Genomic DNA, 15,362 nt, shown 5'->3' on the forward strand with positions numbered 1-15,362 from the left:
TTTGTAAATGTATAATCTTTGGATGTCTATTTCACATTCTTTAGTCCGAGGATCTTGCCAAGACAATGATGGTCGATGCCATTCTGTTTCTCTTACCAGCTTATTATTTTCTCCCCCTAATGTTGGATAGTCGGATCCATTAAACTTTGCAATCCGTGTTCTTGGCCACTAAATAGATCACCCATATTTGGCTCAAGGTACTTCATTATTTGTGGGAGATTCATATTCAACATATATCCCCATCATCATCCTTTTCTAAGGATCCATCTTAGACGGCACATATATTTGTGGTAGCTTATCCAAATATCTCAAGATGTTATATGTCTGGCTCATGACCTGTAATAAATTTGAGATGGGAATATCTATGCTCACTTAATGGTCTGATGCTTATTAGTTAAGATGCATGTAAATTCGTGTGTCCCCAAGCCTTGGACTGAGAGTTTGAACCTATGGGTAATGGCCAATACAGATTTATAAAAGGATTCAGCCAAACTATCTATAGTACGGACATGTGCAGATTTGTCCTCACTGCCTCCTCATGGACATACTATAATCTTTAAGTGCTTTGGGACATCATGGCCTAATGAGTTTCCCTTGTGTTCACGAGATTATATGGGATAACTCTTTGTGCCCTTTCCAATATCAATTTCGCATCATGTTTTGGACCAGGATGGTCAATCCGGTCATACCATAAAGTGTATAATTTCGTGGGTAAACAATTCTGGTTACCATGACTATTGCCTCTATCATACTGATCTTGGCATAGTCTAGATCAATAGAGAATGCAGGTATTGTTTTTTAGGACTCATTATGGCCTTGGGCGATTTTATACATATATCTGAAGGAACTCTTTGTTTCCTTCGCTCATTGTTTCAATATGGAAACCATTCATTCTTATATCTCTATATAATCTCAATGGGTTTTTCTGGGTGAATATAAAGCATCTAAATGCTTGCCCTTATACATATCTGGCCATAGCCCTTAATGTGTACCATACCCGCAAATCATATTGGCGTTTTCAAAAATCATTCATTCCTTTTATTAAGTTTTAATAAAACAAGTTCATAGAAATGAAAAACATCAAAACAAAGAACATAGAATTTAGATTACAAATGTCATAGAATTTAGATTACAAATGTCGAAATCAATCTTCAGTTTTTTAGACAATCTGAAGTTTCATAATCCATAAGATCGTCCTTCTCATGATTGAAGTCGTTTTCATCATCTTGGTAAGTCATATGGGCTTCAGGATTCTTCCCTTTCAAGCTCTCTTGATAGAGGTCAACTAGATGCTTGGGAGTCCTACAAGTCTTAGCCCAATGATTGCTCATTCCACATCTATGGCACACGTATTTCTCTGATTTAGTCGAGTGTTGGGGTTTGAAAGAAGATCCACGGCCACGACCATGGCCTCGTCCAAATGAGCCACGGTCCCGTCCATAGTCTCGACCATTTCCTCGCCCGCGGCCAAAAGATCTTCGACTGCGGCAACGTCCGTTCGATTTATCTCGACCACGGCCATCCTGTCTGTTTCCTTGGACGTGGTTGGACTCTTTATTGTCCTCTGTAGTGTTTACATCAGGTAGTGGAACTTATCCAAGTGGTCTCATCTGACTGTTTCTCATTAGTAATTCATTGTTCTGCGCAGCGAGCAAGAGACAAGAAATAAGATTAGCATAGGATTTGAAACCTTTCTCTCGGTACTGTTGTTGTAACAGCACATTGCTTGCATGGAAAGTGGAAAAGTTTTTCTCAAGTATATCCTGTTCCGTAATACTTTCACCACACAGTTTCATTTTAGAAACAATCTTAAACAGTGCAGAGTTATATTCGTCCACAGACTTATAGTCTTGGATCCTCAGATTCGTCCAATCAAACCGAGCTTTTGGTAAGATCACCGTTCTCTGGTGATCATATCTCGATTTCAATTCATTCTAAAGATCTAGTGGATTCTCAAAGGTTAGGTATTGATCATTGAGACTCTCGGCTAGATGATGACGAATGATCAAGATGGCCCTGTAACGATCTTTTTCATTGGCATTATTGTTCTCGGTGATACACTCACCGAGTCCCTTGGATTTCAGGATGATATTGCATCGAGCGCCCACTGAAGGTAATTGTCTCCAGATAGATTTAGGGCAGCGAAATCAAGGTTGTTGATTTTCGACATCTGAAGTTATAGATTAATATTTTTAGATCTTTTAGGAATAGTTTTTAATGTTTAAACGATTAGGGTTTTATGGTCAAACAATCAAACAAGCCTTCACAGCCAAGATCTATGCCTTACGGCCAATGAGCAAGCCGCACGGCCATGGATGCAAACTAGTTCGTTTTTATGCATTTAGTTTGTCGTGTAATTGCAATCCTAACATGGTTTATTTCTATCAGTTCATGATGCAATCAAAACAAGCAAACCTATCGGCCAAGCAAAGATCAAGCCACACGGCTATTTGATTCAATTCAACACCATTCCTAGAATAAGTTCTAAGTGTAATTGCAATCAATCAATGTGATTAAGTTATGGTATGAATGCAACAAGGCCATACGGCCACGAGTATGATCAAGTCTAGAACAGTTTAACCTAATATGTAGTTTCAGATTTCGATTTTAAAATAATCTAAACTAGGTCATTAGGGTTTTAGTTTAAACAAGCCAAACAATCAGATTCGAGTTTGAACAATCCTAACAATAGTTCTAGGTGATCAAATCAACCAATTAATGTTCAATTTCAAACAATCAAAATCGATTTTCAGAATTAGGGTTTCAGGGTTTCGATTTTATTAACAAGCAATTTCAATTTTAGGATGATCAAATTCAATCTCAATCAATCAATCAATCAGTTTAATCAATAGTTTTCGAATTAGGGTTTAGGGATTTCGAAAATTTGATCTTAGATCAAAGGGATTTGATTTGAGATTCAAAACCTTTAAGGTTCTGATTTTAATTGATCAATGGATCAATCTCGATTTTTAGGGTTTGGGGATCGAACTTATAGAGCTTCCATTTACTCGCTTAGGGATTGATCTATTATCCTATGGCTTTCATCTTAGAGATTATATTTTAGGGTTTCATTCTTTACAATCAACCAAATTCGATTCGTTATGTTCTTAGAATTCGAAATACCTTTAGTTTAGTTGTTTGTAGAAACCGGACCAACAAGAATGAACCTCGAGCTTAGACACGATCGGGACGCGAGCTGTACACGAGCTGTCTTGGACGCGAGCTGGAACGGAGTCGCGAACGGATTAGGGTTTGTCGGTATCGTCGGGTTCGGATTAGGGTTCCAAAGCAAATCGGCGCGCAATGTATTTGTGCGTGAGGGCGCGTCGGTGGTCAGATCGACAAGCGGTTTGCACTGACTGATTCGTCTAGGCCAGGGCTTCAATTTGATATCTTGATCGTTTTCTGGGTCCTCACGGTTTGGGAGAACGGCCTCTTCGAAGTTCCGAGGCAGATTCCTTTTCATTTAGGGTTTTAGGGTTTTAGCGATTTGGTTTTAAGCTCAGGGTGTTAGAGGCCATCGTGCTGATAACGTGTTGTAAACTTAAGGATTTAGAACTGTAAGTTTCTGTATATTATTAATGAATAAGTGTTCTCTTTATATATGGGTTACAAGAGAGATAAATGGAAATACAATAATAGGAAAGATTACAAATCATAAACATAAACGAATTAGTAAATAGACAAGTTGTAGCCGCTTATTTCTCCTGTCCAAATCTCGCCGCCGCCTCTTTCTCTCTAGGGTTGGACCGTCTCTCTCTGAGTATATGGGCCGGTTATGGACCGTACCGGTTATTGACATCCACCAATTGATTTAGAACAATACCGAACTTTTAATGATTATTTTTTAATTTAGTAAATTTGCCCGTTGGATGTAGAAAGAAACATTCAAGAGACTAATAATAACAACTTGATTTTTCCAAAACAAAACGCTCTCGTTTAGAATCCCGAGGTCGGGCATTTGGCTGGGATTTTTTTCCCCTCTCGCATCCTATCCGTTCGTTTAAAAGATATTTTCCCCACCCTTCAATCGCAGACGTCTATTCTAGGGTTCTTATCCAAAAGAGATTTCAACAAGTTCTGAGTGTTTGGTAACAAAGTGATTTCAAGCGAAAGATCGAAGCCAGTAAAGAAAGTGAAGAAGTATGACAGCATCAGACATCGACAAAGCTTTGTTGGAGATGACGCTGGAGGAAGATGAAGAACCATATGTGCTACCTGATAAACCAGAGTATTATTCTACCGAGAGGAATTCCCTCAGTCTCATTGGAAGACTACTAAATCCTCAGTGTCAAAAGATGTCTGATTTGATACTGGATATGCCAAGGAAGTGGCAATTGTATGACAGAGTTAAGGGAGTGGCTCTCTCCAAAGATCGATTTCAGTTCATCTTTAAGTATGAGCGGGATTTGATTGATGTGATGAACAGAGGACCGCATACCAGCAACTCATGGTCGATTGTGTTGGATAGATGGGTCGCGAAACCGCCGGAAGATTATCTCAAGTATCTGTTTGTCTGGGTCCAAATGAGAAACATACCGGTGAACCACTATACTCCAGAAGCGATTCATGACTTTGGGCAGTTTGCTGGAGAGGTGATTGAAGTGCCATATGACCCGGAGAAGGCTCAGACAAAGGATTATGTGCGGGTACTGGTCAAGTTTGATGTCTCAAAACCTCTTAGAAGAGCAAAGAAGATAACAATTCCAGGAGGAGAAGAGGTCAACATCAAATATGATTATGAGCGGTTGCAGAAGAGATGTTACACTTGCCAACGACTAACTCATGAACAGTCTATGTGCCCCATTGAGAGAGCAAAGAAGTTGCAAGTTGATGGTACAGCGCCTGCTGTGAACAAAAGCACCTACGCTCAGGTTACCCCAACGATGGAGGTTGATGACCCACTGTTTGGACTTATTCCGGATAAGCTTTTGGGAAAGGATCCTCTGACCGGAAAACCAAAAATAGCTGCGGAAGTGTTGGAAGATATGAGACTTTACATTACTGCTGCTTCTGGTCAGGAGAAGCTTGCACGTGAAGAAAGAGTGAAGAAGTCTCTCAAAGATTTGGAAGATGACTCTATCAGGCAGAAAACAATTTTGAGGTTGGAGGCTCCTCCAATAATATCGAAGGATCTAGACAAAGGAAAAGGAGTGGTCTTCGACTTCAAGGCCAAGGAAGATAAATGCCCAGTGGGTGAAAAGTTGATGGCGGGGGCAATCTCAGCCGGTAACAAAGTTCTCCAATCTGGAAAGGTTATCAGCCAGCCGTTTCTGTTATCTGAGGGTGGGAAGCCTGTTCAAGCAACCGGTTCTCAGGAAAGCTCAACGGGTTATAACATTGGGTTCCATGAACCTACTGTTTCCGGAGCTGCCCTGAAGAGAACCTATAAGAGACGAAGACCAGGCACCTTCACAAGGAAGGCTAATGGGAAAGGAATTGCGAAGAGCTCAGTGAAACCCGGAAAGAAGGTGGGAGAAGGTGTTACAACAGAAACAAAAAGGAAGGCGAATGATGATGTCGAGCCATCTCAAAGCTCTGCAAGGTTTAAGAAACCATTGGTGGTCCCAAATGAGGGACCGTCCAATATTTAATGGCCATTTTGAGTTGGAATTGCCAGGGCTTGGGCCGTGCACAAGACTTGGTGATTCCGCGCCTAAGGGAGATGCGGAAAGAACATTTCCCTGATATTTTATTTCTTATGGAAACGAAGCAAGGGCGAGATGAGTTAGTGGATCTTCAGGATCGCTTGGGTTATGATAGGCTAATGACTGTAAATCCGGTGGGATACAGTGGTGGGTTGGCTCTTCTTTGGAAGCAATCTGTAAATATTTCTTTCAAGTATGTGGATAAGCATCTAGTTGACTTTAGTGTACAGATGGGGAAGGATGTTTTCTTTGTATCTTGTATATATGGGGAACCAGTCAAGAAAAACAGACCAAGACTATGGGAAAGACTGTCTCGGATTGGAGCTCATCGAAAAGAAGCATGGTGTTTAATTGGGGATTTCAATGATATCAGAAACAACAGTGAGAAGCTCGGGGGTCCGAGAAGAGGTGAGAAGACTTTCCAACCTTTCAATGACATGCTGTCTGTGTGTGAAATGTCTGAGCTGCAAGCTTACGGTAACAACCTGACGTGGGGCGGCCTGAGGTGCCTAAAATGGATCCAATGTAGGCTGGACAGATGTTTTGGTAACAAAAACTGGTCCAAGCTTTTCCCTGCGTCAAATCAGAGTTTCTTAGACAAGAGAGGATCAGATCACAGACCCGTATTGGTCAAGCTCGTGGCTTCCTCGGACTCCTACAGGGGAAGTTTCAAGTTTGATGGAAGATTTCTCAACAAGCCAGGAGTAAAAGAGGAAATCAAAAAGGCTTGGTTGACAAACCACCATTTCTTTGGATCTTCTGTATCAGAAAGGTTGAAAAGATGCCGGAAATCACTCAGTAGTTGGAAAAAGAAGTCAAATATCAACTCCAGAGATAAGATAGTGCAACTGCAGATTGCGCTAGAAGCGGAGCAGTCATCCAATTTCCCCTCAGGTGTGAGGGTTAATTATCTCAAGTCTGAGCTGATCAAAGCATATAAGGAAGAGGAGAAATATTGGAGACAAAGATGTAAAGATAAATGGGCTGTTAAGGGAGATCTTAACACTAAATACTATCACTCCTCGGTCAAAGCCACCAGGACCAGAAAGAGAATTCTGAAGCTAATGGATGAGAAAGGACAAATGCAATTTTCTGAGGCAGCCAAAGCTCAGGTGGCCACCGACTACTTCAACAATCTCTTTAAAACAGGAAGTGATGGGAACTTTGACCAGATGTTTGAAGGTTTCAACGCCAAAGTCACTGCCACCATGAATGATTTGCTGACCAGAGAGGTCACTAATGAAGAAGTCAGGGATGCTGTTTTCTCCATCAAGCCGGGAAGTGCACCTGGGCCAGACGGTATGTCAGGGTTATTTTTTCAGAAATATTGGGGAACTGTTGGCAAACAAGTCACAGAAGAGGTCAAGAATTTCTTTGTCCATGGAGAATTCCCAAGAGAATGGAACTACACTCATTTGTGTCTGTTACCCAAGATAGTGGATCCAATCTTGATGTCTGATCTCCGACCCATCAGCCTTTGTTCTGTGTTATACAAAATCATTTCCAAGATTATGGTGAGCAGATTAAAGCCCTTACTTCCTGATCTTGTATCGCCTACTCAATCGGCCTTCGTCGAAGAGAGATTGATTACGGATAACATCCTCATAGCACATGAGATGGTACATGCCTTAAGGACAAATGAAAAGATCTCCAAAGATTTCATGGCAATTAAATCCGACATGTCCAAGGCGTATGATAGAGTTGAGTGGGGATATCTCAGAGCCCTTCTTCGAGCTATGGGTTTTGTGGAGGCTTGGGTTGACAGAGTTATGTTCTGTGTATCGACGGTGACCTTCTCCACTCTCATCAATGATCAAGCTTTTGGGAGTATTCATCCAGAGAGAGGGCTGAGGCAAGGAGATCCTCTATCTCCATTCCTTTTCATTCTGTGTACTGAAGGCTTAATACACATGTTGGAGATGTCTGTGAATAACAATAAGCTTCAGGGTATTAGCTTCGCAGATCAAGGACCAATGATCCATCACATGCTCTTCGCTGATGACAGTTTATTGATCTGCAAGGCTGATGTGACTCAGGCGAGTGAATTGATGAGAATCTTGAAGGTTTATGAAAAGGCCACTGGACAGCAAGTGAATCTGGCCAAATCTGCGATAACTTTCGGAGCCAAGGTCCCAGACGACCTGAAAGAGGTTCTCAAAGGAGTGACGGGTATTTTAAAAGAAGGTGGATCAGGGTCATACTTGGGATTGCCGGAGTGTTTCAGTGGATCCAAAACTGAAATGCTTGCTTACATTTATGACAAACTCAAGGATCGACTGTCTGGATATTTTGTTAAGCTCCTGTCCCTTGGTGGTAAAGAGGTACTGATCAAAGCGGTGGCTATGGCTATGCCAATCTACGCCATGTCCTGTTTCAAGTTGACCAAAAAGTCGTGCGAAAATTTGACTAAGGCGATGGCAGATTTTTGGTGGAACTCACTAGAACATAAAAGAAAGATGCATTGGCTGAGCTGGTCGAAGTTATCTATGGCTAAGGAACTAGGAGGTCTAGGGTTCAAGGATATTCAGAGCTTCAATCAAGCCTTGTTAGCCAAACAGGCTTGGCGTATCCTCAATGATCCTGGAGCCCTGTTTGCTAGAGTATTCCAAAGTAGATATTTTCCTAATTCTGATTTCCTCTCAGCAAACAACGGTCCAAGACCATCTTATGCGTGGCGTAGCATCCAGTGGGGGAAGGAATTGCTGGTGTTGGGTATTAAAAAGAAGCTGGGTAATGGCAATACGATTTCTGTTTGGGTGGATGCTTGGATCGAGGACGACATACCTAGAAGGCCTTTAATGAAAAATATCTTTGTTGATCTTCTCCTGTGTGTTGACAAGCTGTTAGACAAGGAGAACAGGTGTTGGAACTTAAACATTCTCCATGATTTATTCTATGAAGAGGACGTGAGGAGGATCTTGGAAATGAAACCGATTTTTGAGGAGGAAGACTTTTGGGTTTGGCATTACAATAAACATGGAGGTTATTCCGTCAAGTCTGGTTATTGGTTGAAGACTAGAGTGGCGAGGAGTGACGAAATCAGAGAAGCCAAAGCCTTACCATCCCTCAATGATCTGAAGAATGCAGCGTGGAAGTTGAAGGCTCCCCCAAAGATCAGAACTTTCGTGTGGAGAGCTCTAAGTAATGCCATATCGGTGGGAGAACTTTTGGTTACAAGGGGTATTAAGATGGATCCATGTTGTCAAGCCTGTGGCTTTCATGGAGAATCAATTAACCATATATTATTCACATGCCCGATTGCTAGGCAGGTGTGGGCACTGGCTAATGTTCCATGTCCTCGGGATGGTTTCGATGCAACATCACATTACTCCAATCTCCACTACTTGATGTCACTGGGGTTCAACAAACTGATCGCTCCAAAGATTCTAGATGCTGTTCCTTGGTTAGTGTGGTTTCTTTGGAAGAACCGGAATAACCTGCTTTTTGAAGGCAAACAAACTGGGTTGATGGAGTTAGTAGAAAAAACTTTTATGGAATCAGAGATGTGGACTTTGGCGCAGATCAATGAACGGAATGTGGAGAAGGAAGAAAATGAAGATAGTGTGGAGCAGTTAAAGAAATGGTCTCCACCACCAAAGGGCTGGCTCAAGTGTAATATTGGAGTCGACTGGATGAAAGATGAGAGAAGAGGAGGTGGTGCTTGGGTTCTAAGGGATGAAAAAGGGAAGGTCATGTTACATAGCAGAAGAGCCTTTTCACAGATTGGAAGTTTGCGTGAAGTGAAGTTGGAAGCTTTGGTTTGGTCTGTTGAATGCATTACGGCGCACCGTTGCAACAGGGTGATTTTTGCTATTGATGATGTGGATTTAACTCGGATGATACTGAGACCGAAGGCATGGCCAAATTTCAAAGGAGAAAATATACTTATCAGAAGTAAGTTGGGAAGAATAGAGTGGTGGAGACTAGTGCAGGAAAAAAGAGCTAACAACAGAGGAGCTCTCCTCATTGCTAAGAGTGTGACTAAAGGTGGTCAGCTACAATCATATGTAGCGGCAGGTCCTCCTATATGGTTGCTTAATTGCTTTGAGAATGAGGAAGTCTAATCCTCTGTTTAGTGGCTATGAGTAGTCTTTTGAATTCTTTTTGGTATAGGTATGGCGACGGAATGTGTATTAGTCGTAGACTCATAATCAGGGGTTGGTTTGATGATTGTGGGGGTTTTTTGTGGGCTGGGGTGATAGCCTTGTAATGGTTTGGAAACAATGTTTAAAGTTCAATATAATCTAACAGATGACTTAATAAAAAAAAATGTAGAAAGAAACATTGGTGTGGTATCTTTAGATCTCTGCAAGGACATATTCGCCGTCGAATTTACGGACCTTGCTCTGGAACAGCTCCAGATTCTTTGTCACCCTCGAATCCTTCATCTCTAGCTTCCCCAGCCTACCCGCCATCTCCGTCACCCTCTCTCTGCATTCCTTTGTTTCCTTCTCCCTCCTCCTCAACTCCTCCCTCAGCTCCTCCATCTCTAGCTTCCCCTCTCTCATGCCCCTATTGCACTCTTCTTTCTCCATCTTAGCAGAGTCGTACAGCCCGAAGCAATCCACCGCCTCGGCCAGTTCTTTGACTGCTCTTTTGAGCCAAGAGACGTCAATTTTAACCGAGTCCATGTCCTTCACCACCGCCTCGATCTCCGCCACACGTGCCTTCCTCAGATCTCTCAGTGCCGTTGATTTCAGCTCCATCACTGCTGTGGCCAGGGATTCCAGGTAAAACGACCTTGTTGAACTGGATTGCAGCTTTGAGGATGCGGCGATATCTCCTTGTTTGTCCAGAATGGTCTGGAGCGTGGCGGAGACACTCTTCCGCACCTTGTAACTCGCCACGGAGACGTAAGCCTCGGAGATCACCAACTGTGTCTCTTCCTTTCCTGCCTTGTAGCTGCTATCAATTCCTCGCATTTTGGTGATCTCCTGCATAGTGAAGCTTTCAGCCTCGTCTGGCAGCTCGGGCGGCTCAAACTGCATGTCTTGCTCGTAGGTTTCGGTCGCAGTGATCTGGTATTTGTAGTGAACCGGCTGTACAACGGAAAGAAATCGTTATTTGGCATTTGAGCGTTTTATTTCATACACCTTACTTTGGAGGTATTCAACAGATTTTCAGGAGGAAAATCGCACCGTGTTGCTTCCTGAGACGCCCCTGGAACGATGTCCAGTTGCAATCTCTGGAAAGAGGTAGGTGGAATGGTTGTCTTCGTCCTCGCTGGAAGAGTAGAATGGTGGTGGTGGAAACCGGCTTGTGGCTCCATGAACAGGACTCATGGGTGGGCTGTTACCCGGTGTAACATCTTCTCCATCCGCCTCGTACATCCCCTCAAAATGATCTTTCCCTTTCTGGTATCTCACAGGCTGCAAGAAGAGAAAAATCAGAGAATTGAGTTTTAAGTAACAAGGACTTAAAAGAGTTTGGTGTACCTACCATTGTTCTTGCGTGTGGCGGACTTTGGGATGGATGAAATGGACTTGGAGGAGCGCTCTTCCGTGAAGTCACATGTCCCTCTGCCCCATACCTTTCTCTGCTGTAGTCTCTCCCTCCATCATGCTGCAATCACAAAGAGAACAACAACTAATTTTGGTTCTGATTGGGAAGAAGAAGAATGTTAAACACACGAGATCCAGGATCAGTACCATGTTGTAGGGAGCTGGAGAGCGGCTTCTGGAGGGGTGAAAGGGGCTCACATTGGCCTGTGCCTCATACATTCTCTCATAGAGCTCTCTGCTAAAGTCGGTAGACCTCCTACGGCGATCAGGCTGCAAATCACAGACCAGACAACCCCCAACGTTGTAGTTCAGTTACTTCTCATATAGGGAAGAATGCAAAAGAGAGCATAAACGAGTGAGTACCGTGCGGGTTCTGGAAGATCGAAAGGGGCTCATAGAAGCGTTGCTCCTTGGGGTCACATCAGCATCAGGTTCATAAGAGATGTCTTCCCCTCTTTCTTTACCATTCTCTCTAGGACGATCGGGCTGGAGTTTTGAAACAAAGGATCAAACCATGACAAGTGAAAGAAAAGTGTAAATCAAACACATTAAAGAGTAGTGGTATTAGTAGTTGTACCGTGCTGTGTCTGTAGACAGGAGGCCGATGGCCGGAATTAGGGACACGTTCAGAAGCATGCTGTTGTTGTTTCCAGTGAGTGGTATGGTCATCAGAGACTGGGAAGGCGTACTCTGATTCTGATCTTTTTATGCCGAAGCGAGTCACCGGCGGAGATGAAAGAGCCTCGGTGGGATGAGGAGGGCTGGAGGGGTTGCTCTTGCTAGCACTTTTGTGACCCAAGAATCCTGGACACACACTAACACTTGAGTGTTTGTTGCCAGACATCTATCTAAACTAAGAAAGAAAGAAAACTGACCTGCTCTTTTGACATACTTGTTCTCTCTATTTGAATTGTAGAAATCCATCCTCGGAGTTCCTGTGATCAAGAGAACACATAGAGAGAGAGCTTAAAATCTCTACATGGGCTTAAAATCTCTATTTAATAAGCTGACAAAAACAATCAGACGACATAAATATTAAATTGATGTCTATCCAACTGTAGCAGCCCCTCACACTGACTTGGTCAGTTCTGGCAACACCCCTTCTTTTTGAAAATTCTGATTCACAGATTATTAAACATACACGACCGAACGCATCAATTATTCCTCTATCGTATTCGTTACCAACCACTTCTTTGCCTGCACATTTTTATTAATTATTGCTAGGTGATTGTGAGCGCGGGAATTAATATTTACCAATAAATAACTCACAATAATTAGTTGGTATTTGGGTTCAATTTTTATTAAATTATAAACTATTCTAATTTATATGTGTAAAATTAAATATATGATTATTTTAAATAACAATATTGTAGTTATTTTAGTATAAAATTTTGGATCGGTTTGATTATAAGTTTTTATATATTGAATTACATTTATTTCTCCAAATTAAACGACAACTACTTTTGGTTTAATTCTTCATCTTAGATAGACATGGAAATTGGTAAATCCAGATCAGTTTTGGGTTGGAACCGATCAGTTTTAAGTCTTTCGGGTAAAGAGATTTTGGCCCATTTAGGAATCGAGAGAGTTTAAGTTTGATTTCGGTTCCATTTCTTTATAATTAATTATATTTTATTAAATCATACTACTTAGAGAATGAACTCAGTTAGTAAAGATATAAATAGACTAGTAAAATTTAGTTAAAGTACTGTACATATAAATAATTTTCACATAATACATATAATATTTTCAAATAAAAATTGAAAGAAAGTAAATAACTAAGAAAAGGAGATTAAAAAGAAGTAATAGTCAGGAAAATGAGATTAAAAGGTTAGTAATGAAATAAAATAAGATTTTTTATTTTAAGTTATTTTCTATTTTTTATGTTCAAAAAAATATTTATTAAAAGAAAAGTGATTTCAAATCAGAATTGAAGAAAGTAATTAATTAATAAAATAGGACTAAAACGAAATAAAAATTAAGAAATGAGATTAAAAGGTTATTAATGTAAGAAAATAAGATATTCATATTTTAATTTATTTTCTATTTCTTTATTTTAAAAGTACGTTTAAAAAGAAAAAAATAATAGTGGCAATTAGTATAATAATTTCAATTCATTAAGGATATTTACGTACTTGACTATTGCAAAAGTTAACTTAAGCGCGACACATAATAAAGTAATTTCTCAAATAATATCATAGAAAATTTATTATATTAATTAAATCATACTATTTAGAAAATGAACTCATGTGGTTAAAGATATAATAAGACTCTTGAAATTTAGTTAAAGTACTACACATATAAATACTTTTCAAATAATAATACAAAAATATTTTCAAAATAAAGTAGGAAGAAAGCAATTAATTAAGAAAATAAGACTAAAAAAGAAGAAATATTTAAGAAAATATAGTTAAAAGGATATTAATGAAAGAAAATAAAAAATTTTTATTTATTTTGTCAGTTATTTTCTATTTTCAAAATAATAATTTGTTTATATACAAAAGTAATATTCATTAAGGATATCTACGTAATTGGCCATTGTGAAAATTTATCTGAACGCGACATTTAAAAAATAAATTCTCGAATAGTATTACAGAGATTGTTTAAATAGAGATTGTTTAGATGGTAACATACTTTTAAATGAGCAAGATTAGGCTCAGTAATGGTCATTTGAAAAAATGGGCCACATGAGGAGGGTTTGAAAGATAAACCCTAAATAGAACACACTTCTCTGTGATATGCATATCACTGATGGCAAGTCGGCTCAAGGAGATTGTGAAGATGTACGGGAAAGTAGCGCTGGGGGTCCATTTTTTTGTCTCCGGCGTTTCGATCAGTAGATTCTACATTGCCATCAAGAACAATGCCGTGGTTTTCGAAAACCACTAACCCTTGACTTGATCTAATCCGGATGACCAAGTCTTGGCTTGGACCGATGACAAGAGCAAACAGCTGGCGAAATCTGCCGGAGGAGCCCTAGCTCTGTCGCTTCTGTGCCATAAGGGGCCCTTTCCGATCATGGTTCACATCACGACCACGCAGGCACCTCTGATTGCTAGATTCCTTAGGCAGAGAAAAATCTTCAAAACAGGCGGATGAATTTATCTTTTTTTCCCTAGAACATATATGTTTAATCTTATATGAAAAAAGAGAAATTTTGTTGATTGATATGAATAAAGTTTGAATGAATTACTTTTAATGACCCAATTTTACCAAAATATATGTAAGAAATGGGATTTTTTGGCAATACATTACTCAAAGAATTTTTCTTGGGAATACATAGGTTCACTGACTAATAATAGTTTGTCATCCCATATTAATTTTTTTTTAAAAAGAAACAAAATAATGAAAATTCATATTACGTTTTTAAAATAAATAAAAATAAATAAAAAATAGTAGTAGCTACCAAATTTTTTTTTAACATTGTTTAAACCGTCAGCAGAACAATAATTAAATCTTAAACACTAAATTCTAAACTCTTGGATAAAACCTTAATCCTAAACCATAAACACTAAATATTAAATCCTAAACACCGCAGAAAAAAATCTAAATCCTAGACCCTAAACCTAGATTTAGAATAGACCCAAGTGTTTATGGTTTACCCAAATATTTAAGGTTTAGGATTTAGCGTAGTATTTAGGGCAGTGTTTAAGATTTAAGGTTTAGTATTTTGGTGATAGTGTTAACAATGTTAAAAAAAATTCTTTTTTTTGCACTTTGTATAATTTTTTATTTATTTATGACTTGGTAAATTCTTTTTTTTTTTTTCAAAAACTGAATATTAGATGGCAAACTACTATTGTCAGGTGAACATACACGTGGACATGAGAGGTTGTTGCTAGAAATGATCTCCTGAGCCAATATATCAGCTGCCTTATAAGCACCAACGTGGAGAATATGATTGTTGAGAATGCCAATAATCGTCTTGCAAGTCCCCTTGTAAGATAACTAATATGCGACTCAATTGTAGCTTTCAAAAGATCATAGCACACACGGATGCATATTACACAATTGGGATGTCAATGGGAGGACAAGGAATTTCAAAGCGGCTGCTAAAAACTGTGCTACCAGAAAAGCGAGAGATCTCAAAAAGATTGGCCGAGGGATTCCCGACGACATAACAGTACCTAATTGTTGTTTTCTTCTATACAAACCTTGCGAGGTGAGCCAGAGCCTGCTGTATCGGTGACAGGGCTGTATTGATTATTGCATG

The 15,362-nt window shown here is 39.9% G+C and overlaps 3 protein-coding genes across 5 annotated transcripts; 2 read left to right on the forward strand and 1 right to left on the reverse strand.

The window, feature by feature from the left end:
* Positions 1-3,551: 3,551 nt before the first annotated feature.
* On the reverse strand, positions 3,552-12,327 carry LOC125574888. 3 transcript variants are annotated; one of them, XM_048752850.1, is made up of 9 exons: positions 12,228-12,327; positions 12,025-12,084; positions 11,727-11,953; positions 11,513-11,635; positions 11,297-11,419; positions 11,088-11,210; positions 10,787-11,017; positions 9,920-10,687; positions 3,552-3,874 (listed from the first exon to the last, which is right to left on the reverse strand). In XM_048752850.1, the coding sequence occupies exons 2-8, from the start codon at positions 12,071-12,073 to the stop codon at positions 9,947-9,949; spliced, it is 1,617 nt and encodes a 538-aa protein (XP_048608807.1). In that variant the 5' UTR covers positions 12,074-12,084; positions 12,228-12,327; the 3' UTR covers positions 3,552-3,874; positions 9,920-9,946. The 3 variants fall into 3 exon arrangements, with proteins under 3 accessions (XP_048608807.1, XP_048608806.1, XP_048608805.1); XM_048752849.1 differs by having other exon boundaries at positions 12,222-12,245; XM_048752848.1 differs by having other exon boundaries at positions 12,025-12,269.
* LOC106419913 lies at positions 4,146-5,594 on the forward strand. The gene has a single exon (XM_013860757.2). The coding sequence runs from the start codon at positions 4,146-4,148 to the stop codon at positions 5,592-5,594; it is 1,449 nt and encodes a 482-aa protein (XP_013716211.2).
* A 10-nt stretch (positions 12,328-12,337) lies between the features above and the next one.
* LOC111204456 lies at positions 12,338-15,360 on the forward strand. The gene is given in 1 exon segment (XM_048752852.1): positions 12,338-15,360. A coding segment is annotated over 1 exon segment (348 nt). The 5' UTR covers positions 12,338-13,900; the 3' UTR covers positions 14,249-15,360.
* The last annotated feature ends 2 nt before the right edge of the window (positions 15,361-15,362 follow it).

The sequence above is a fragment of the Brassica napus genome, chromosome C3, assembly GCF_020379485.1.
Source record: "Brassica napus cultivar Da-Ae chromosome C3, Da-Ae, whole genome shotgun sequence".
In the NCBI taxonomy this organism is placed as follows: domain Eukaryota; kingdom Viridiplantae; phylum Streptophyta; class Magnoliopsida; order Brassicales; family Brassicaceae; genus Brassica; species Brassica napus.